This window comes from Hermetia illucens, chromosome 5, assembly GCF_905115235.1.
Source record: "Hermetia illucens chromosome 5, iHerIll2.2.curated.20191125, whole genome shotgun sequence".
Lineage (NCBI taxonomy): Eukaryota > Metazoa > Arthropoda > Insecta > Diptera > Stratiomyidae > Hermetia > Hermetia illucens.
The window spans coordinates 23,618,182-23,643,073 of NC_051853.1; the positions used below are offsets into that span (position 1 = coordinate 23,618,182).

General features: G+C 41.3%; 1 protein-coding gene across 2 annotated transcripts in view; it reads left to right on the forward strand.

Moving 5' to 3' along the window:
• The window catches only part of LOC119658475 (probable G-protein coupled receptor B0563.6), a 167,831-nt gene extending 157,930 nt beyond the window's left edge, over positions 1-9,901 (forward strand). For both annotated transcript variants that reach the window (XM_038065912.1, XM_038065911.1), the window contains exons 7-10: positions 566-761; positions 957-1,051; positions 1,145-1,297; positions 9,199-9,901. In XM_038065912.1, the coding sequence (XP_037921840.1) occupies positions 566-761; positions 957-1,051; positions 1,145-1,297; positions 9,199-9,312 (558 nt within the window). In that variant the 3' untranslated portion in view covers positions 9,313-9,901. The remainder of the gene's footprint in view (positions 1-565; positions 762-956; positions 1,052-1,144; positions 1,298-9,198) is intronic.
• Positions 9,902-24,892: the final 14,991 nt, after the last annotated feature.

Genomic DNA, 24,892 nt, shown 5'->3' on the forward strand with positions numbered 1-24,892 from the left:
GGAGCGGTTACCAGCTGTCCTTACCTTCGATCACACTGCTCCCAGGGCAGAGATGAGGCAACGTCTGATGAGTTGCCTCTGCCCTGGACGAAACCGTCAGTCAATTTTTTTGAAAAACTTGGGTGTTTAACGCAAAAAAGAGGAGTCTGTGGACTAGAATTGAGGAAGTATGGTAAGTTGCTTCCCATGTGGTCCGGTCAGTCATCAAGTGGGTGCGAATTCAGGACTCCCAGCATTCTAAAAAAAAACAATAGCATGCTTTCTAGTTGTGTAGCAATCATTATACATGTGTATTCTACCTCCAAGGAATTCCATAGAGTGCATTCAGTTCCCAATATACCATTTTGAAATAAATTCTGAGTAGAATAAGAGCAAGTAATGAAAAATTACTGCAAATGAGACCAAATTTATTCCACTATATCTTCAAATGGGTGCCATTTGTATCCTTTGCCTCATTCTTTCCATTCCCGAACATCGAAAATCTTTTTACCTTTTGTTCTTTGACAAAAGGAGAATGCTATTCGCTACTCAACTTAACGACATCAATCCTACCATTTCATTTTAGGTATACAAAGTGATTCTCGAGGTGATATTTAAACTCGTACCAACCGTACTGATAGCAGGATTCAATTTAAGGATAATGATGGTGTACCGTCAAACATGCGAGCGGAGACGACGTATGACTCTGTCACGAAATTCGTGCTTTAAGGAAGATGATCCCAGAAAATTCGCAGAAGAACGACGTCTTACACTTCTTCTAGGTAAGTCGCAGGATGTGATAACTTTTCGGGATTGAAGAAATGAAGAAACAACAGATGAAATGCCAAAAATAAATAAGAAATGACAAATGTCTAGCGTGGTAGGCACAACGCTTCCTCATCAACAACAATTCATATCACAATATTTCAAAAATGTAATTTTCTTTCTGTGTGTCCTTTTGTTTGTCTGTTTTCCAGGTAGCACATCAATTTTGTTTCTTGTCTGTGTATCGCCGATGGCAATTTTACACGTGACGTTGTCGCGGGAAAATTTATCGAGTTATTCTTTCCAGGTGAGTTTTCACTCCCACACGGGGGAAATATGACGAGCACAGTGTTTGGTCAACATTTGAAATCTTAATCTTTGTTTTTTGATATCTTTGTAGGTGTTTCGAGCCCTAGCCAACCTATTGGAACTGACAAATTATTCTATAACATTTTATATCTATTGCTTGTTTAGTGAAGACTTCCGCAATACGTTAATTAGGACTTTCAAATGGCCGTGGTTTAGTAATCCGATATGCAAACGCAAAAATGATGTAAGTACTTTTAAATTGAGATACTTTCTCAAACACTTGCGGACTTGTGTGCTTAAAAGTTGTAACGAAAATTGGAAATTTAGATTTCTCTCAAAATTGAAATATTTAACTCCAAAATGTGCTACCTCAAGATAGTGGAAGATAGGGGAACATCTTGGCATATTCTGATAAAAGTTAAAGTATATTTGAAGCACATTTAAGATAAACTTCAATTGGATCTTAACTGAAATGTAAAGTTTCAAGAGAAAAGGGATCCATCCTTGGAAGAGTGGTGGAAAAGCGAGAAGATGAAAGAATCATCAACGAAATTCAAATAATTTGCATTCTTCCACTATCCACTTATAAGTTTTGGTGATTAATTTCACAGGACAGAGTAGCGAAAATAATAACACCTAAAGTTACATTGCTGTTATTTTGGACATATTTAATTAAAAATTTGAATTGACGCTTTTTATCAATGAAAAGCCAAGTGTTAGCAGACGCCAATTCTGTGTCGGACTACTTCTGGCGGCTACCGCAAGGCGTGTGTTGTCTGCACCTGGAAGCCGGTTTCTAACAGACTTCTGACTGCAAGATTCCGATAAAGGCTGAGGAGGATCACAACTGTACAGGGCTATGCACCAGCAGAGACTTCCAATATAATGGAGACGGATGTATTCTACAAGCAATTACAAGCAGTTCAGGAGAGGCTTACCAAACGTGACATTGTGATGGGTGATCTGAATGCCAAGGTGGACTCTGATAATACCTTGCTTGGACATTTTATAAGGGTGGGAGTCTTTTTTTTCGTCGTTGGAAGGTGGAAAGGTTCAAAACCTACTGCTGGCTCCTGCCATACAGTTATGGGAGACTTCTACTCACTAAAACCACCTCCTTCTTCTTCCCCTCTCCCCACGGGACTGCTATAAGCAATGCATCGTGGGGCTGGATCAGTTCTTAACTGCGGCGCATTATTGTTCGCTCCCTTGAAGTACAATAGACTCAACGATTGCATACATTTTGTCGTAGAAACGCCGACCTTCATCCGCCAATATGTCTATGGGGATTGTTTCTGCCAGTACATATGCTGCTTCTTCTGATGTCGTTCGATAAGCGGAGTGCACTCAGTTGATACGCCATTCCTAGTTTTCCGCAGTTTGATTTGTTTTCCAGAACGGTGGACCAAACTGGAGCTGCGTAGAGTAGCACGGAACTAACTACCCCTGAAATAAGACGACGTCGGTTTTGTCTTGGTCCACCAATGTTCGATAGTATCCTCGAGATCGTTACAGCGATGGAAGATGCTTTAGTTGCAGCGCACTCAATGTGTTTTTTAAAGTTGAGTCTTTTGTCAATCATTACTCCCAAATATTTAAGCGACTCTTGGGAGTAAATTGTTTTTTCACCAACTTTAATTTTCACGGTCATGTCTTTCCTTCTTTTGCTGATTAGCACTAGTTCCGTTTTATGTTCAGCAAGTGATAGACCGGACCTTTTCGACCAGGAATTGATCTCCCATATCGCTTCATTTGCGTAGATTTCGATCTCGTCTAAGCGTTTTGCAACTACTGTTACCCCGATATCGTCCGCAAAGCCCATGGTTGCCACGCCGTTAGGAAGGCGTAGCGTCAGCACTCCTTTGTACATAACTAACCACAGTAAGGGACCTAAGACAGACCCCTGTGGTACGCCGCACGACATTGGGAATAATTTCTCTCCATCGTCCGAGTCGCAATATAATCTTGTTCCAAGAAGAAATGCAACAACGATGCGTACAATGTACTTTGGAGCCTGTAGTTTGGTTAGAGCCTCTACGATTTTCGTCCACTTTGCAGTGTTGAATGCATTTTTTACATCGAGTGTCATCACTGCGCAGCATTTGTCATCTTGTATTGCAGCGCGAGCCAGGCCAGTCACCATGTTGATTGCATCGATGGTTGATCTCCCCTTACGAAACCCAAATTGCTTATCGGATAGGCCTCCTTCCTTTTCCGCAACAGCGAGCAGCCTGTTGTATAATACTCGTTCAAATAGTTTACCAATGGTATTGACCAAACAAATCAGTCGATATGAGGAGGGGTCTCCCAATGGTTTACCTGCTTCGGAATAAGTATCAACTTTTGCAGTTTCCATTGCTCGGGGAATTCTCCTTCTCTAAGGCATGCCGTAAAAACTTTGGCAAACGTACCTGGTGCTGACCTGGTCGCCACTTTCAGGGCGATATTCAGAATTTCATCTGGCCCTGGGGTCTTATTTTCAGCGAATTTCCTTGCTGCATCAAAAATTTCCTCTTCTACCACTTCAGGAATTTCGTCTGGGTTTACATGAACGTTGGGCAGATTTGTGTAGTTCACATCCTCTGGGAAGAGAGTGTTCAGTATATTTTGTAGTAATTTTGGACAGGTAATCGGTGGGGAGCGCTTGCCTTTCAGTGATGACATTACAGACCTGTAGGCGCCACCCCATGGATCAGAATCAGCTTCGGTATATATCCGCTTGAAATGTTCGGATTTGCTCTTCGTGATAGCTACTTGCAATTTTTTTCTCGGGTTCTTGCATGTGTAGCTCAACGAATTCAGGTTGATTTCTTCTGCGCTGGGAGCATCTCCTAGCTCTGAGGCAGTTTTTCCGACATTCCTCAATTTCTGAATTCCACCAGAAATTGGGATTTCGTCTTCGGAAAGCGCTACGCCGTGGCATAGAGGCATCGCATGCCCGCTGTAATTTTTCCCCGACCTGTAAAGCTTTTTCTTGTGCGCTTCCCGATAATAATGTGTCATCTAGAAGTACCTCCTTGAACATTTCTTCATCGAATTTGTTAGTTACCCAGCTCATCGTTATGGGGGTGGGAGGGTGGGAGTCTGTTTGGTTGAAACTTACCACTTAACGATCAGCCGTAGATTTAGGAGCTGTCTCCTGGATATACGTATAAAGTGAGGCGTTGACATGGGCCTCGAAAGGAATGATCATCCGATGGCAGCTTACGTTTGCTTGAGTGTTGCGTACACCACTCCTCATAGGGTTGTGGAACTCCCACCCCCAAGTTCAATATTAAAGCGGTCATTATATGATCAGCTATTACTGGACATTGGGAAAGTTGTCTTCCAAATCGAAGGCTAAATACACTAGAGAATTTCGATCCACATTAAGTCTTTCCTCGGGTGGAATGCAGTTCGTCGGTCATGTCCCGAATGGGTATCACAAGACCTCGCTAACTACGTAATGATGAAAGCAAATTGATGAGCGGGATGAACTGAAGACTGTATTGACTGCTTCGATTGCTGGCTGGCGCGCTCGAACTTCGATACTGAGCGAAATCCCAAGAACTTCAGGGCAGTAGGCATCATAACAAAAACGAATATGTTATTGCGGTATATGACGCAGAACGCGATGATTTTACGACCCTGTAGGGGACGCTAACGCCTAGTGAGCAGCTGAGTAAGTGATCGTTCTGCCTCATGTGAATGAAATGGCTAGTCATCGTAATGTACGGATCCGGAACGTTACTTTAAACAGGAGAAAAATCAAAAAAGTTCTCGAAAGCTTAACCGATCTTTCTACACTGGCCCCAACCATACTATATGGATCATATTAGAGTAGCACGCGGAGTTTAAGTCTCCGCATCACTTGTTCCTCATCGAATTCGAGAAAGCTTACGACAGTGTGAACAGGAAGTGTGTTTTGCATGATCTACGCAGGAGGGGCATTCGAGAGAAACTAATAACTATTATCAGAACGGCATATATAATAATAATCCAAATGAATCACGGTCTTGAAGTGTGCTAGAGCACTTTATTCAACACCGTACCACTATACAGGATTGCACTACCTTCTAGGTAGCAACGTTTTCAGCATTGTGCTCCCCGGAGATTATTACCCTTGAGAGTTTGGCTTATATACTCATTCACAACTGAGTCGACTGGTATCCACCGCCAGTAAAATTTGAACTGCCATGTTCCAATACGGCGGCCTAGTGTTATGACCACTGAGCCATCCGGACATATGATCGCGCTAAATGCCATGTGCTCCATTGAGGTAGAATTGATTTGGACTGAAAATAAACGTCAATAAAACCAAGCTTCTCATTTTGACGGGTCATCCCCTATTTGCAGAACATCGAAAGCCCCGATCAATTTGTATATCTAGGAAGCATGTTTTCTGGTAACAGTGGCACTCAGCTGGGTAGCGCATCAATAACGCTAAATCCGTTTTCACTCTATTGTCGAAAATCTGGAAATACAGTTATTTCAACACTAAGATCAGAGACTGTCTTGTGCTAATTTTCTTTCTGTGTTGCTATATGGGAGTGGCACATGGAAAGTAACCCCCACTGTCGCTCGAAGGCTGCACGCTTTCGTCCGCCTCTGTCTGTGCCGTGTTACAGGAGCATGTTCGCGTAATACTATTTCAAACTGAAAATTTGATCAAATGAGATGAGATGGAATAGGTAGTAGCAGTGGATAGGTCACACGTTACGCCTAAGCAAAATCAACAACTGGAGTTAAAACGCCTTTCATTGACTGAAAGGCGTTTCAACTCCAGATTAGGCCAAGGATGAGGTGAATCTAATTAAAATTTCCGGGCGATTGCAAAATTCATAACTATGATTGACGCTCAAGAATGAGTTTGATAATTGACAACATAGACAGAGTTCAAAATCCCTGGGAGGAAAGAAACCAAATAATAATCCTCGGGGAAATGGCGAGAAAACTCAACACCAGTTATGAGACGGGCCAACACATTATCAGAGTGGATTAGTAGTTACGTCGAACCACATTGGAAGCTAAAATACAAAAAGGGCGATAAACGTCATCTTATAGGTTTTTGGAATAGTTTTCTCTTCGGCCAACTCTGATGGTTTTTCCCCATCATCGCTCACTTCAATAAGTCATTACAAATGATGGGCAATGTAAGGCCCCATTTCTTATGACATTGTGGTTTCGTAAACGACCCTTCCTTAAGTTTCTGCAATACGGGCCTTGTCGGCTAAAAGCTGAAACGCGAATGACTATTCAACTATTAAGGTGCTATGCTCGGCCGTCCCCAATACTTCGTTTCCGATCAATTTTCCGACTTCGTCCTGATTTCCATACCACCTTCTCCTTTTGATGGGAAGAAGGAACAGATGGCCGTGTACTTTTGAGTGGGGGATTGCAGCTGGGTGCTGGATGCGGCCGTCCCCAATGATCCCGTTGTCAGGCAGAGAAGATTTTCTTATTTATTCTCCTATTCTACGTCAAGGAGCGACTATTTCAAAGTTTCTCAGACAAAGGTACCCTGTGAGATAGTTATATGCCCCACTGATAGTCGACCTGGGCCAATATTCATGTAAACAGACAAATCAGGCATTCCACTTCTTACAGTCTCTTTCAATCTCTCGCACATATAGATGAAGAAACCCAGGCACCATTTAATGGTTTCATCTCGACTCTTCATTAGTTTCAGTTTTTTCTTTCACTGGCAACCCCGAAGTGTAAGTCTCTTTATAAGACTATGGTTGTAGAGCTCGCCGTCGCCTAATTGTTTCAAAGCAGTGGATATCAAGGGAAGCTGTGAAGGACTTAGATACACTACCTGCAGCTGACAATATTATGGGAACTACAACCACCCGCTCGAAACGCCAAATTTTTCTTTGATTTCCCAAGCTAGTGGCTCATAGTTCACCTTCTTCTCCACGTATTTCCATCCAATGTTGCTATTATGGGGGATAGCAACATCAATAATATACGCGGAGTGACCCGCCTTGCCAGCTTACAGTACATCAGGCTTGTTGTGCGGAATAGCGATCAGTTAGAACTTTCCGGTCACCATACATGTTGCAAGCAGAACTATCAAGTACTGCTTGCGGCTCATATCGGTAAACCATGTTCCCGCAATCAATCACTTTTACATACAGCATTATGCCTGATGGTATCGCACCATTGCCATAACCGTGCAGCTAGAAACGAGATAGTCCAATGTCTTTAACCCCGAACCACACATTCTGCACTGATCGTTCTCCACCCTTTCTTTCATGATGAGATTTTTATAAGCTCGGGTGGCGACCACGCCGTCCTGAATGGCACACATGAACCCCTCCGTCTCAGCAAAAATCTCCGTAGCACACAGCCATCTGTTCGACAAATGGCTGTCCAAGACAATTCGCGTGTTTACCGTGCATTGCCTTCGATTAGAATACCAGTTTTACACATCGCAGGAATTCCGACAGCAGAGCATCCTTCAGATCACCAACTCAAGCATGGATTCCTTGCAGAATTCCAAGATCCTTGTTCTCTCAAAGGGAACTCAATGGTATGCCACCCTTCCATGACTGTTGCCAAACTTTATTAGTTTCGGATCAATGCGATACAGATGTAGGACATCGATTAGCCAGGTATGCGGGACTCGATCGAAAGCCTTGGTATAATCGATACAACAACTAAAGAGGTTTCTTTAACATCTAGTTGCTTGTTCATAAGGGAAGAAAGTAGAAGGTAAGAACGGGATAGGTTGTTGTTAGGAGCATGAGGAAGTTACCCACATAGGAAGAAAGGGAGGGAAGGGAATCTGACAGTAAGGAGTTCAGACAAACTGTCAAACAATTCTTCATACAGGTGAGAAGGGCGAGCACAGGGGACGTATACACAAGATCCAATGAACGGGAGGAAGTTACCAGGTGCATCCCGGTCACTGTCACAGCGGAAAGTGGAGTATCCTTCGGGGAGCTCGGAATTTAATATGGCGTGGTCCAGCCAGCTTTCGGAGATACAGATGGCATGATGTTGCTGAACCAGCGCGGAGAAATTGAAGGCCCTCAGCTTGGTTCTTAAACCCCTAATATTCTCATAAAACAGACAGACAGTAAACATGGATCCAGTTATATTGCCGATCACGACGAGCCGACCCCGCTTGTGAACGGGACAAAGGCTGAAGAAAAAGAAGAAGAAGTTATATTGCTCAGCGACGAAGGTGGGTGGCCCTGAAATTTACCCGCGAATTGAGGTGCTTGTATTTCTTCATGAATACACCTTCATGCCAAAAAGAAGGGTTGCCGAGGACGTCAACTTCGTACGAATGGACCTGAAAGACGCAATCAACCGGCCGATGTTATTGTCTTTTGTCAGTTTGACGCAGGACAAAGGAGAAAGTAAACCACCTTTGCTCTTTATATACTCCAGTACATCATCCGTAGAAGTTGCGAACGCTAGCCTGGAAATAAAGAGCTGCTTAGGTGGGGACGAAACATTTAGCTCGGGGCCGCTGATATGGATGGATGAAATGCCAGGTTATATGGCAACGGTGGGAAGTGGAGCTTCGTTGGCGACGGGAACGATCTCAAAAAGTGGAGCGGCTGTGTTCCGATACGTGACCTGCTGAGGAGGCTGAGGATATTGTCCGGTTGAAGGCGCGATGGAGCGAGACAGGATCGGAGGCTCAGTAGACCGTAATTTTTCGCATGGGGACCGCTGAATCAGGGGTGTAGACCCAGTTGCAGCAACACTGATGTAGGAAGGCATTTCAGATGAAATCGACGAGAATTTGTAGAGGGTGGGGTTCAGAGTCAACCTGTCTCTGAAGTCTTCGATGAATGTTCTTCATTTTCTTTGATTTTCAAACCCTTTACTGATGTGGAGATATCTGTGGAGAATTTCGTCTGAAGTTGATCTCAGTTTTTTAAAATCATGTCCAGATAGCTTATTGGTTAGAGGACAAGTAGCCGTAATGAAAGGTAACAGTTCAAGTCTAACTCACCAGAGAGGGATGTCGTGACTGGATGTCAGATACCAGTCGACTCAAATGAGTACCTGAGTCGATTCTGTGGTGAATGCAATGCTGCAGTCTTCCACTTGAAACCCTAGCATCAAAATAGATTGTAATTATTAATTTTATATTTCAACCCCAGATCTATACATGAGTTTAATATGACTTTTATAACATTTCAGGTTGCACTAAAATCAAAACCACTACTCAAATCAGAGAAGAATGGATCAAAGAATCACATCCACAACACAACCACGTCAGGATTATGTACTATCGGAGGACGTTCCAGCATTTGATACAAAGAGTATGCTGTGCAAACGGCCGTATGAGATAGGGAGATGCCCGCTTATGGGGCTATTCTGTACTAGTCATCCTGGCTAGTCCCTTTGTCTATGTAGTTGCTCAAAAGTCAATATGAGAAGTGAAAAAAGTGCTTATTTTTTCAGTTTTTCTTCCATGCCAAAGATTTGGTTTTTTTCTAATATTTTCACTGAAGCCAGTATCATGTAAATAAAAATTGGAGAAAATGCTACAAAAGTCAAAAACGAAAGCTAACAAAAACGAAAAGGAAATTGATGGTGCGATTATATTGTTACATTTAAGGGAGTTTGTAAGGAAGACTATAGATATTGAATGGTTAAATATTAATGTCGTTGGAATATTCATTAACAATTGTAAAGGAGTAGATATGAAAGTACACAGAGAGAAATATTTTTGTATTCACATTTAAAGTGATTTTTTCAGGATTTCTTTGTTTACAATGGATTTAGTTCCTACAGAAAAATATTTGAATTTAAAAATGAGATACTATCAAACTAGTTTTCCAAATGCACTTGTAGGAGTTCAAAGTGAAATCACCATAGGATATTATCTGGATGTACATACGTAGGTTTAAATTTGCACATCTTTATCTTATAATTTCTGCAATTAGTACTCACTGAAATCTTTGTTTAATGCCTGCAAGAATTTCCTACCGAAACATATAATTTGTTTGACAATTTCAGAAAAGAAAATTCAGAAGCACTAGTAGAGTGCAAACATAAAAATGTTCCAAGATGTAAAAAGAGTTCCTCCTGCGATTCATCTGGATAAAAATACTATTTGAAAATATATGTGTTTGATCAACGATTTGCCAACTGAAAATCTTTACTTTTAACAACGTAGACTTTAAATATTGAGTATGTGAATTATTTTTAAAAGATTTAAAAATTATTTTTAATTATTTTTTTTTATTTAATTTATTTTGTTTAATTTATATTATTTTATTTATTTTATTTTATTTTATTTTATTTTATTTTATTTATTTTATTTATTTTATTTATTTTATTTATTTTATTTATTTTTTATTTTATTATTTTATTTATTTTATTTATTTTATTTATTTTATTTATTTTATTTATTTTATTTATTTCATTTATTTTATTTAATTTATTTTATTTAAAATATATACACTTTCAAATAAAAAAAATGTTTGTTTTTATAGTAAAATACAATAAAATTAGTGTGAAGCGCAATTTGAGGAAAGCTCAGCTATGTTTTTGGAAACTAAACAAAGTTAATAGGAACCTCTACAAATATAGAATCAGATCAACTGAACAACTGAACAAGTGAACATCTTTGATTTATACTAAAATTCGAGATTCAATAGAAGTCAGCTTTGTAAATATGTTCGCTCCTTTCCCATCACAGTACCACCAATGTAAATATACTACACTCCAAAAATATAAATTCCGTAGCCACTTTAGAATGAATTTAGTGGAAATAACTCAAAAAAATGTGAGATTTCCAACAGATGTACAATAAATGTATTTTATTTTTCCATAATAAAAAAGCCAACAGTTTCTAATCAAACTGAAACAAGGGGAAAAGCTCTTAAGCCTACTATATGTACCTTCAAATAGGAAATAGAAGAAAAAACTAAAATTTACAAAAACAAACAATATATTGTATTATGAAAAAGATATATATAAAATTATGCCAAAAATTGGAAATACAATACAAATAAAATATACAGAACTTATGACACTTATGGAAGTTCCAAAATGAAAATAATATTCTCAGTGAAGTGTAAACAGAAAACAGTTCCATTTTGAAATTCAACCTCAATCAAATCTAATCAAATAGTCATTCCCAGATCGTTATTAATCCAACCAACTGATTTAATTTATTCATTTATTTGACAAACACCACTTTAGTGAATATTGAAGTACAGGATGTATGTCAGGAATGAAATTGATGTGTATTAAATGTAATAAAGCTCGGCATGGTTTCGATAGTGAAAACAATGATTTTTACATGCGATGAATAATAAATGAAGAGAAATGAATTAAAAAAAATGTAAATAGATTGAGAAATGATATTGAAGAACATTATACAGATGATGTATTAGTGTAATGATAGTTTATTATTGAAGAGAAGAATAAAGGTTACGTTTATTTTATTTATCAAATTATACATGAATTTTGTTGTTTGTTACTCAATTCTACAATTGGAACATGGAAAGTATCTTTTACTTTCAGTAAAGTACAGTACTTACAATCCATTGTACTATTGCAACTATAATAATAGACTTTTGATATCCTTCCTCGACCAGGTTTCTGCCTCCGCTCAAACTCGCAAAGGTCCCGCTCGATTCGCTGTTGGTTTTCCTGATTCAACGTTGTTTCCCGGAGCAGAGGTAGCATGTGCCCCTCTAGCCGTTACCGCACTTTTCGACATCCGATGGGTCGTCGCTCCTTCTCTTTAATTACCAATGAATTTTGCCCGAGTGTGGGATGCCGGACCCGATAATGGGCTAAAGTGATGGTTGTTCTTGGACGAGGTCCGTCCGTTGATTGTAGGAGAGCCGTGGTCTTTCGTTGGGCAGGCGCCGGTCCTGGTCTCGAAAGGGCTAGTAATTGTCCGAATACGTGGACCTTGATCGGGTGTATCGTTGGCTGCTACTGTAACCACAGAGCGAGTTAGTTGAGCTACAGCGCCCTACTCGTTTTTGAGGACCACCCTCGATGACCACCTAAGAAAAGTTGTCTCTTCTGGCAACCGTGGTGCTCATATGAAATGGCTGGAATTGGCTAAAACCAGCGGAACTAAAAAACTCTGACTAGGATATTTCAGTGAAACTGTTGGAAGTTGATTCCAAAAAATGTATTCTCTATTCAAAAGCAATGAAAAATTCTCATTATTATCTTCCACTAGAGCTTAAATCCTTAGGAGTAGTACGCAGTATTATTCCAACTACAACTTCCAAAAATATACGCTCTTTATGGTTGAGGGATTGTCCTGGAACCCTCGGCTAATGAGCTCAAGAAGTTCATCGAACAAAAGTGAACTAACTACTCTCGGCTCAGGGGCAACTGGAGTTGCAAAGCCTCTCATAAGAGCCTCTTGCAAGAAACCAGCAGAACTCTATCCTAAGGAGAGTCAAGATCGGTTTGAAGCCAACTGGTGCAACCTGATTAGTGCGGAATCTGCAAAAATCCCTAATTGCCGATTCCGCAATCGAGTACGCAAAATCCAGACATAAATCTTCCGTAGCAATAAAAAATGTAATTAATCAATATGCATGAAGTGTATAAAAGTATGTAAATAAAAAACCCACCATTACACGAAGCACATGGTGAGAGCTGGTAGGCGTGGTTTAGGTGGGTGGACGAGTGCTGAGAGCGAAGCAGCATGGGAGATTCATTCACTCTCTACACTAGCTCTCTTCGGAATTGTACTTTTCTATTGCTATGTACCAAAACTGCCTCAAGCCTTTGGCGCGGACTTTCCATATCATAACACAACTATCTAAATGCACCGATTGCATTCTACAAGTTCGTAATCCAAGCAGTGAGGTGCTGTCTTCGTCAACAGAATCTACCCTTGCTTGTTGCATTTTCCCACCGGTTTTAATTTTCCTGTTCTCCCCTTAAATATCCCTTTAGGTATCCAAGGGTCGCCAACTAATTGATATAATTCATGGTTGTTCTGATTCACCATTGGTCGTCCACAGGAAAAAGATGTGGTCTCACCACCAAGGGGTACTTTCATATAATTTCAAGGATGTTACTGGCTTCTCAACGAAGAATATGATCCAAAAACACATGAAGATGGAAACAAAGGAATGTAGCACTCCAAGTGATACGAAATCAGGTCGTGGCCGAGGCGCAGATTTCGGAAACTTCACCTTATTAATGTTCCCCCACGAAAAAATCTGTGGAAGATAGGGTCCTCACTTCAGTGGAAAATCTACACCCGATATCTATCGCGCGGTCTGCCAAAAAGGATAGTATAGAAACTTACTTAATGAGACAAACTGGAAATTTGACTACAGTCGGCCTGTCGGTGACACTATTGTCAAACTCTTCTAAAATACGGGAGGGGAAAGTTCGGCGGAAGGAAACTTTACCGACAAAGAAGACGAGACTCAAGGAATGCCTGTCAGAACCTTCTCCTCCACTTCTACCAGGAAAAGCGGAAGAAAGAGAAGCTGGTGATGTGAACGCAACAGGTCTAATTCCGGTATGTGGAAACAGAATCATACAGCCCGGAAACTGTGAACCTGGAAGGGCTCCTAGCCGACGAAAACAGTAGGTACTGCGAAAAAAGGTCACATTTCTTAGGAGTAAAGACATAGGAGTTGCTACACCACCCAGTGTAGCGATATCCACTACACTTATGCCGACAAACATAAGAGTTAATCAAAACAACCTGCAGTATGCCAAAGCATCTGCCTCTCTACTGGCGGCAAGGTTGGCAAAGTTGCAGAACTGTCCCTATATATTTCCGGTTCGACAGCCCTGGGTTTGTTTTAACAGAATCTGTAGTATGGGATCAGTCAAGGGGACTAGAATCTTTTTCGATGAATCATCCTCGAGACCGAGGGCCTGTGTTCTGATGTCAAAATTGTTAGAGGCAACCATGCTGAGACAATTATGCTCCCAGGACCTTATTGCGGTCAGCTTACAATACCAGGTTAATGATAAGAGGAGAAATGCCTTAGTTGCCTTTGCTTACTTACCCTATGATTCTTTGTGCCCTCCGCCTGCGCAAGAATTAAGGGATCTGGTAGTGTATGCAGTATCAAGTGGCCTTGAACTTTTAATAGGTTCTGATGCGAACGCTCAGCATATTTGTTGGGGCAGTAGCAAAAGCAGTCCTAGAGGAAAGAAGCTGTTTGATTATATCACTTCAGCTGATTTCATAATCGCGAACGTATGGTGTGCCCCTTTGTTCATTGGGCCAAGAAGAAGTGAAGTAATTGACCTAGCAATCTGCACTTCAAAGTTGTTAGAGTTGACTAGAGACTGGCGAGTGCTAGAGGAACTCTTACTCTCAAATCTCCTTAACTTAGAATTTAGGCTGACTATTGCAGGCGAATAGTCTGTAATACAAAGACGGAATTGTGGCGCGGCAGGATCTGCGGCATTCGAAATTTATTTCGAATGTTGCGGATGCGGACGGGTAGATGGCGAACTCTCCACTCACTCATTTTCCGAACGCACCGGGGAGTGGAGAATTAGCGGCGAAAAATATGCCGTTGGTTGGGACAGTAAGGACCGCATGGAAATAAGTCGGTCTCTTGTGTTCCAACCGCGGCGGTGTAAGCAGACGTGTCTTCTTGATCGGTTTCGGTGCTTTGTTTTAATTAAACTTATGTAATCCTAAAAAAGGCTAAAAATATTAAATTAAATTAAAGGCAAGATTAAAACAAAGAACAAAAATTGAATTTGGTTTTCGCAGTTCATCCTGAGCTATTGAGACGCTTCCAAATCAGTTGTGGTCTGCACGCTACTCGCATTCTCACGTTTTAATCGTGTTCTTTTAGCTGAATGGATTTCCCACTGATTTCATTTTCTGTTTTGCTAACTAACGCGCTAAACTGGAAATTACTCTAAATGCAAACATCCGGAGTGAAAGTTACTTAGAGGTTGACTATAAATTGAAGTACTTTTATTGTCTTATTTGAAGCAACTTGCAAGTGGAAGTCCGTTTGAACCTTCTGGCGCAGGATAATATAAAGAGTAGACCCAACAGAATCATAGGAAAACGGATTGCACAAAATTCAGTCAACTTTTCGCCGGCAAAGTGAAGCCCCTTAGGCGACTATGGATTCCTTTGGCAATAGAATATCAATTGAAAACTCTGAAGTTCACAATTCTAGAGTGCGTTGAAGAGGCTTGTCCTATTTCCCGAAGCCAACGTGGTAAAACGGTTCCATGGTGGAACCGACAACTGCGGAAACTCAGGAAATCAACCAGACAACTTCTAAATCGGGCTTGCAAAGCAATAAAAATGAAGACTGACTAAACTTCCGGAACTCACAGTGTGAATATAAGAAGCTCGTTAGGTGTTCTGTGAGGAACTCGAAGGTTAAAGGGAGACTTTCAGACTGTGCAGAGTCCTTAACAACGATGAGTTGGCCAAGTCTTAGAAAACCGAATGGAACTTTCACGAACTCCACAATTTAGTCTATACAGGCTCTCTTGGAAGTACACCGCCCGGGAGAACAGGTCTCAGAAGTGAGAAGAAAAGAATTGCCGGTTTCTACAAACCCTTCGACACGAAGGTGTTGCGAGGGAAATTGGGACACTGCGAGAGCGGTTGTTACCAATGAAAAGGGCTGTTATTCTATCATTTGAACACTTCAAAGCACATGGTATGGACAAAATCTACCCAGCGATGCTAAAGGAGGATATAGAGCACTGAGAACAACTTCAAAGAAACACATTTCGAGGATGTGTTGTTCTGAGCTACGAGCTTTCCTCTTGGCAGAAGGTTAAGGTGGTCCTCATACCTAAGCCTGGAAAAGATGACTACTCAAATCCGAAGACCTTCAGGCAAATCAGTTTAACATCATCGCTGAAATCTCTAGAAAGGCTGGTTCAGCACCACATTCGCGAGAAGACGCCAAGTTCGCACCCACTAAATGAAAACTAACATGCTTACCAACGTGGAAAGTCCTGTTCATCACTCTTTGGTTTCAATGATAGACGGCGCAACTCTGAAAGACGGGTAGAAGATGGGGGTGCTCGTAGACATTGAAGGAGCGTTTGTATGGGTGTTTGTGGCTACCCAACAAACGGACGCGACGAAAGGTTGCCCTGGTGGAGGTGCTAACGCCACTTCTGTGAAGTATGTTGATCGACTCACTACTATGTTAACTGCAAAACCTGGCAATGCACGTTCAAGGTTATTCAGATGACGTGACTGTACTAGCTGTTGGTCAAGATTTCAGAACTGGATGCAGAAACGAGCACGTGATACCCCTGTATCATGATGGATCGTTTCCCAAAAATTAAAACGTAACCTTTAGTGGAACTCGGTATTAAAAGAATATCGAAAAACCTGCCTCAAAGTTAAGAGAAGCTGTCAACGTCAAAGAAACTGACCTGTATTCGAGAAGTTACATGAGGAAAAAATCAGAAGTGACTATGACAGAAAACAAAATTGATCATTTCAAGAGGTTAAATAACACATCCGACTTTTGCCCATGGAGTGGAAACTATCTAGCGGCTAGTAAGTTATTCCACAATAAAATTATCGCTCTTTTCTTGAAAGTTCTAGTTTACTGCAAAGTCTTCTAACATACTAAGCATGTGCAACCAGTGATCTTATTAGTCCCCATGTATTCCTTAGGGACTTGGGTTATTACCAAGTGGGAGCTTTTAACTGCGTTCCAGAATAGAATCCTGCAAAAAAATGTCGGTCATCGACAGGATTAGCGCGTTGGAATGCTTTGCGCCCCATGGACCAGGTGGGTAATTGAATCCTCATTAACACTTACCCCCGGATAACCCGTCTGGACTTTGTTTGTGTCTCTTCATATTCATTTTGAGTAGCCATAGATTGCGTGCGTCGTTGTTGAGAAGATTTTCATTCTTGGTTTTGTAATCCATACGCCATACTTTCTTTTGTGTCATTTATATATCCTCCTTGGAAATAGTGTGGTTCACCAGGATGATCTGATCTGCTACTTCCGATATGAAGCCTGCCGATTTCTTTGTTTCCAACTATGCTTCGTTCAGGTGCTCACCGAGATGTGGTTTCATTTTACTTCTCATCTGTTGGATGTACATTACGCTGCAAAGGGTGCTCAGAACTAATATATTCCAGATTTTGCTAACTGTTGCTGAAGACGATATCCAAATTATGTATCTTCAGCTTTCCTTTCAACCAAGGGAAATTTCGATAAATTCCCATGGCGGTCTACTTTTGAGCTGTTGATCCGGAGTAAGCTTAGTCAGCACTTGTCGTTAAAGAGACATCTCACGTATGCTCATCAAAATTTTTAATGGTCTGCTCACTGTATCGAATCAGTGTGACATCATCATCATGTATATATATACGAGGTTGTCATCCATCCCTCTGTGGGGTATAGCACCCCTCTCCAGAATGTGTGACCTATTCACTGATACTTCGGCCTTCCGATCGCATCGCATACGGGTACCGGTTCTGCCTGCCGACCAAGTTCTTCGCTTGTAATAGTATCACACTAGCGTACTTCGATGATATGTCACAGATAAGTACTTACGAAGGCTTGTAGCCTACGAATAAGGATCGTGTTACATTTCCTTAAGTGACTCCTATATAGTAACACTGAAAGAATAAGAGATTAGATATTGTCTGCTATTTGTAGTCTAGCCTAAAATTGATAGACCAGTAGCTTCCTCTAAGCTACCATTTTTATTTTTCAATATGGATATATATTTCGGGAGCAACTTATCCAATTCATTAGTACAAAGTTCGTAGCTTGGAGGAAGCTACTGGTCTATCACTGAAAGAATACTAGCACAGAACGGTCTAAACATGATCCAAGTGTTGAGATAATTATATTTCTAGACTTCAGACAAGGCAGGGAAAGCGGATCTAGTCTTGTTAATGCGTCGAGCGATATCCAGTTCGATCCCACCATCTTTAGAAACTAGATTTCCTGGATATACAAACTGATCAACGCCCTCCATGCTCTACTCATTAATGCAGGTAAGGAGTGTTCAGTAAGCTGTCAGACTGAGAACTTTGGTTTTGTGCCGTACATAGCAGCATGGAGAACATCACCGATAACAATAAGAAATAATATCGATAACAAGATTCAACCCTGGCTGCCGTATTGGACCTCAAACTGCTTTCAGATTTTACCTCAGTGAAGCTATTATCTTTGCAACGGCAGAGGGCACGCAGATACCCCTCCAATTGTCATACTCAAACCGGGAGCCCTTCTTTGGGGTCTTAACAGTCATCCCCTTCTTCCACTCTCTGGGAAAGATCTCGGACTCCCAATATTTCAGCAGGGGTGGAAATAGCAGACCTGCAGTGACAGCAATTGCAGCGATAAATAACTCTGCGAGAATGCGTCAATCCAAGGGGCTTTACTTCGTTTGAGTGTATTGATATCCGAGATGATGACTAGATATTTCATTCATATGATGCGGAACTTTGCCGGATCTGATACGATTAAGAACCATGATTAAGTCGTTTTTCCACCTGTTCATTGAGAGGCAACTCCTAAATATTCTATTAGGTTGTTGCATATGAAATGGCTGTTTTTGCAATCAAGTGAAGTTAGTTGCGATTTTGGTGCTTCAAACCACCACCAGCTCGCGCTGTTCGTGTTGAATATTGAAGTATAAATACTCCTACATTTAATCAAGGAGTCATTTCAGTTTTGACCATCGTTGGGATAACAGGGAATAGAAAGGAAAAAAAAGGATGGAAAATAGCCAAGAATGTATACTTTTTTTGTATGAGTTCAAACTCGATCATAAAGCGGCGGAGGTGACCAAGAACACTGACAGCGCATTTGGAGCTGATACGGTAACCGAACGAACCACACGGCGGTGGTTCGAAAAATTCCGGTCAGGCGACGTAAACCTTCAAAGTGAGTCACGTGGACATCCAGGACCATCGATTGACAACGACGAGCTGCGTTTGCTAGTCAAATCCGGCACACGTCAGTCTGTGAGAGACATTGCAGAGAAACTGGGCGTACACTATTCGACAGTTTCCCGGCACTTGCAACAACTTGGAAAGGTGAAAAAGCTCGACAAATGGGTTCCGCATACCCTTACGGAGCAAAACATGGCGCTTCGAATGGAAATTTGCAATTATCTACTCACCCGCAACAGAATCGATCCCTTTTTGCACAGAATAGTGACATGTGATAAAAGGTGTATATGGTGAGCCATTGAAGCATATGCCGAAACCAAGCCTCCATCCGAAGAAGGTATTGGTGGCTGTTTGGTGGCTACAGCTGGAGTTATCCACTATTCTTTTTTGGCACCTGGACAAACGATAAATGCACAGAAATACTGTGCCCAACTCAAGGAAATGCACCAAAAATTGAGTATTCAACGGCCGGGATTGGTCAAAAGAGATGGTGTGATACTCCTTCACGACAATGCACGACCTCATGTTTCCAAAACAACGGTTCAAAAGTTGAACAAATTGCAGTATGACACTCTGCCACATCCACCATATTCACCGGACCTTTCGACAACCGACTACCACTTTTTTAAGCATTTGGATTATTTTTTGGCGGAAAAACAATTTAGGAACGAAGAGGCTGTCAAAATTGCCTTCGACGAATTTATCAACACCCGACAGTTTGACTTCTACGAAACTGGCATAAATGCTCTTGAATTTCGCTGGGAGAAGTGTTTTGAATCCACTGGCACCTATTTTGATTAAATAAATAAATTCTTGTAAGCTTTACAGTCGGTTCAAATTTTAGTACAAAAACGGCCATTTCATTTGCAACAATCTAATACTAATTGCAAAGTGATCAATCAGATTGTCCGTAAGTTATCGGTCAGTAGAAATTCAACTGATCTTGGAGCAAGTTCTGCGCTCAAACAATATGCCACCAATAACTGAAGGGTAAAAGCTGCAGAAATCCACAAAACCTTCCACCATTATTGCTATGGTTGCTAACAACGTGCTTCCCCATCACATGAACGAGCAATATGTTATCAGAGATCAGAATTGACACTCACAATGCCACCTTAGGAAGTCTCTCCTGGACTTCATGCAATTGCTCGTAGAAAGCATCCTTCTCCAATGCATTAGAGGCTTCCGTTGGCGCATAAAAACCACCTCCCAGCCCAAAAAAGGCATGTTTATCGTTGGTATTCTCGTCGAGTTGAAGAAAGCATACCTCCTTGCGACTCTCGATACCGTTGTCGAGGTGTGTGCAGACATCCCAGGAACAGAAAATGTTCACCGTGAGGGCGATCTCTATCCGAGGCGTTGTTGACATTTCCGAAATTTGAAGATTTCTACCCCTTTTAGTTGCCCTTTATTACAAGCTGAAAAGAATTTTAGTGTAATAGTGTATGCCCCAAATCACAAGGCTTCTGAGAATTTGAGGAGGGATTTGCACTCCAAACCTACTCCGGGTCGGAAAATGACAACCACTAGTTGCGGAAATATGCACATTTGTAGAAAGAATAAATCTTTAGACATGTGAAGGGAAGAGACGCGAATCTTTAATTGTAGTTATCATCACTTTTTTGAACTCCCATAGCTTAAGCAGATTAGTTACTTCATTAAAACCGATAAAAGTTATTAGTAACTCCTTCTAAATGCACAAAATAGAGTGCCACACTTCTTGCTGGATAACTATCAAAAAGTCCTGCGTTACAGTAGACACCACTCCCAGACTAAGTAGATATTGATGATGCTTCATCTCGTATTCCACTTTACCCCAGAAAAAAAACCAATCCGCAAAAACTTCTAATTTTATGATAAATTAAAACTGTAATTGTGAAAGTAATGCGAGCATACCCACATCTTTTGTCGCTCTCCATGAAAACTGCAGCATCACGGAATCCTCTATTTAAAATATTAATTTTCCAGTTCGGAGTCTTCCTCTCTCGGGTAATTGCAAGCTACCCTGCAGAATGCAACTAACTTTTTCCGGTTCGTAGCGTTGAAATGCAATTAGTGTAGCAAAAATGAATTTTTCCTCTCTCGGTTTTTATATTAAATAATGCAACATTATTCGGTGGTTGGCTGCACAGTGTCCATTATCTAACTCCCTCAGATAGCTTCCGTCGTGGTTGTGATTGATGATCCGGTATCGTGTAAAACGCGGTATAAAGTCGAAATTTGCTGTCAGTCTGCTCCTTGTTATTTCATTATTTGTGGAAACTACTTCCCTTCCATTGTGTGTGAAAGCCATCATCCTTCTTCAGGGAAGACATTACTTCACTTACCGCTACCGTTGGCCCAATGAGTAGCAATATGGGGATGAAACTAGTTGCATTTTTGAAAGATTTTCATTGAATGTGAGTATCTTCTCGGGATGCTCAGTCCTGATCGAATATTCCTATGATGTTCATATCCGCGTGGCTTACAGCATCATACTTCATCGAAGTTCGCTTCATAATTTATGCAAATCCGCTCTTTACTTTTACGATAACACAGAGCAACGCAGAACAGCATTCCTCGGATTGAATAATAGAAACAAACTTTTCGATTTTCCATTTCAATGACATTCGTTGGAAGCAACGCGCTGGAACCATTACTTTCAGTGAAGCATCTTACTTCCGGGACTCTATAAATTCCATTTACATTGTTTTCAAATATTTCTCTCATAAATTTCCTTGGAGAAATTTTCCAACACTTCCTGACACCGCAGAGTTTCTCTTTTCAGTTGACGTCAAGTATTTGATAGGCAGATCAGGGTAGATCTCCCTGCGAACTATAAATTGATATCGCACCCCTTCCTGTTAAAAGTAATATCCAAACAAGCTCTCACTGCTTTCCAATAACTTTTTTCCGGCAGCTTCCTTGGCATTGGGAACTTCTTACAGGAAGTTCACTTCATATCAGAAGTTTATCTCCTTCGTGGTGAATATTATAACACCCATGTGGAAACGAGTATATTGCACATAGTCGCCGCGCTCATATGTATCTAGGAACTTACATTGCACTTTTATGCCACTGAATTTATTGAATCGAGAAAGTTTTCTGAAATTGGAAAACCAAGAAAGCGTTTCAATGTCACAAAGGTGCATACCGTTATGCATGATATAGTGAATAAAAGGAGTGGGTTGAGCAAGGATATACATACAATGTTTGCTGCAACAGTTCCCGCAAAAGCCACATTGGAATGTTCCATATTCTTGTAGGAACAAATATGCACCTATAAACATGTCCACAAAGGGTGGAGGCCAGGCTGCACATGAGTCCCATGTAGAACTAAACGTTCTCAGAATTATCAAACGATTCCAAATTCTTAGGAGAGGGTAAGAATGCGATTTCAATTACCCATTTTCCCTTTTCTAGTTCAATTCCTAATTATTAAGGATGTAACTTAGCAAACTATGTGCATAGTTTACTAAGTTACACGTCTTTGAGCAAACGAAAAGTGCTACCCCAGCAAATTTTAATTGGAAATGTTCAGAAGCCAGTATGAGAGTCCGGGAACAATATAGCACGACCCCATTTATAGTTGTCGGCGTATTGGGCAATATTATCCAAACTTTATAGAAATTTTAATCCGATTTCCAGAATACTTCCGTGAGTCCTGTATTAACAAACTTTACTGAGCCGAAAGACCTGAATTGAAAAATGAGTTCCATTCCCATGAACTCTACCTCTGATGGGAAAATAAACGTCTTGAAATATTTCGAATTGCTACCGTTCTTCAAGGGCTTCTAGAATATTAACGATTCCGTCGTCTATTATGGACACTGCGATTTGAATGCTTGATTTTTTCTCACCGCTCGACTAGCGCTAACTATGATGGAAAAGTAAGGTTGACTTAAATGAACCTTAGCCACTGTGAGGTCGCACTAGAATCAGACCACTTACGATTAGGCGATGCATATGGCCATAATAGGGGAACCCCTCACAATCTACCTTATGCGGAGAGACGATCATTGGCTAAGTCTTGCCTGTCAAACCCTCCTTCTGCCGTCAAAAACAAGTGGCTGAGGGGAACCTCCATGTGATGGCAACGGGAAACGTTGTATTCACATTGACTTGCTAGTCATGACACAGTAGGCGAATGTTCCAAGACCTAATTAGATCGATTAAACTAGATTCTGTACAGGGACTCATCTGAAGTGGCTTCGGTCACGAAGTCTCACCTGAGTTGATTTGGTACCATGAGAAGCGGGATAACCCTCTGAAATTATAAGTCTTCGGAGGGGGAGTTTCACGGTTGTGGTTACGTTCAAGCGGACAAGAGACATTCGGGCCTCACACGTGGATTTGCGTTTCAACTTGGGTGCCGTACTCCTTAGTTCGATAGAGATTTAAGCAGATCTTGTCACAGCGGCTTAGCGAAGCTAAGCGACCAGGAGAAGAAGGATCCTTTCCCCTATATCGGAAGTCTAATGTGACGCTTCCTAACCTGGACCGGCATCTTGCCGTCAGAATCCTGTCAAAAACTGCAGCCTAAGTCCAGAGAGCGCTACTTGCGGAAGCCGCTAGGAGCATTTTAAAAACCAATCTTAGTCCAATTTCCATAACTAAAGGTCGCAACCATGAGACCAGTCCCTATCTGAGACATTGCAGACGTTTCGGTAGCAGGAAAGTCTAGAAATTTGCAGATTGGCAGTCCTGAAGTTTCTATCCCTTTTAGTCGGCTTTTACGACTACCAGGGAAGACTTTAAGTACATTCTTAAGGCCCAACTGAGAGTAAGACCAAACTTTTAACCATGCTACGCTGTTACACTTTTCAATGGCCTCAATTAAAACTAAATCCCACTTAATGGGCTCTTTTTCTTCTTTTCTGTTATTGGTAATTGGCTTGTTAAGCGATGCCTGGTTCTCAGCTACCAAGCCCAGGTAAAGGAGGAGGGTTAGAGGCAACGTACTCTGTACTATCCTCAGTAAAACAAAAATAAAATGTTGAGATCAGGGAAAGAGATAAAAAGAATATAGCTGGAGTTACTCCACTATACTAAATCCTACCTGATCTCTCTTGGTGACAGGTCCCGTTACAGGCTGGGCAAGGAAATGTATCCAAGGTCGTTAAAAAGAAAATGATCGGATTGAGTAACAATGAGCCCCGGAGAAATGCTAGGGCGCCCACCTTAGTCGAAGGCAGGAAGGGACATGGGTTCTGGACGCATGGACAGCGTCCGGACGTAAGTAAGTTAGTCCGGACAAAACAAATACGTGTCTTCACCCTAAATGCTAGCACCCTGTCTGCAAAGACCGAGGAACTTGCAAAAGTCCTTCGAAAAATGCGCATTGATATCTGCGCTCTATAAGAAACCAGATGGTCTGGTGCCAAAAGTTGCAACATAGAACTATTTTGGTAGCCCACACACCCAATACAGAGGGTTTCTTTGATGCCATTAAACAAGTCAAACGATTTGAAAGCCAGCTGATGAAGGTCACCATTAGATCAGCTGATTGGACTATTCACGTCTTCACTGCGTATCCATCACAGACAGGTTGACCTGACGCCGAGAAAGATGGCAACTTCTCGATGCAAAGACAAAGGTTTCGGTGGGCGAAATGAGTGAGCGTATAGTCGATTTTGCGGACACCATTGACCTTTTATTAATTAACACAGTTTATCAAACGACTATCTCATCATCCACATATATAGTGGGAACAATAAACCGCGAATCGACTATGTTCTCATAAGACTCCGATATTCTACCACCGTCACTGATTGTAAAGACGTCCCCAATGAAACCATCGTCCCTCCACATCGTTCGTTAACTACCGTCTTGTGAACCAAGCCACCGATAGAACAGCGTGGGGAACGTGGCGCATTATACGGTGGTGGTTTTGGTGGTGCTCTTTGGATCATTTCGAAAGAAGACGTGATCCTACTTATGCGATTACTAACCATTACGAATGTGGAAGAATCGTGGAACCAAATTAAAGACACGACCCACAAAGCGGCCTCTACAAACCTGGGAGTCACC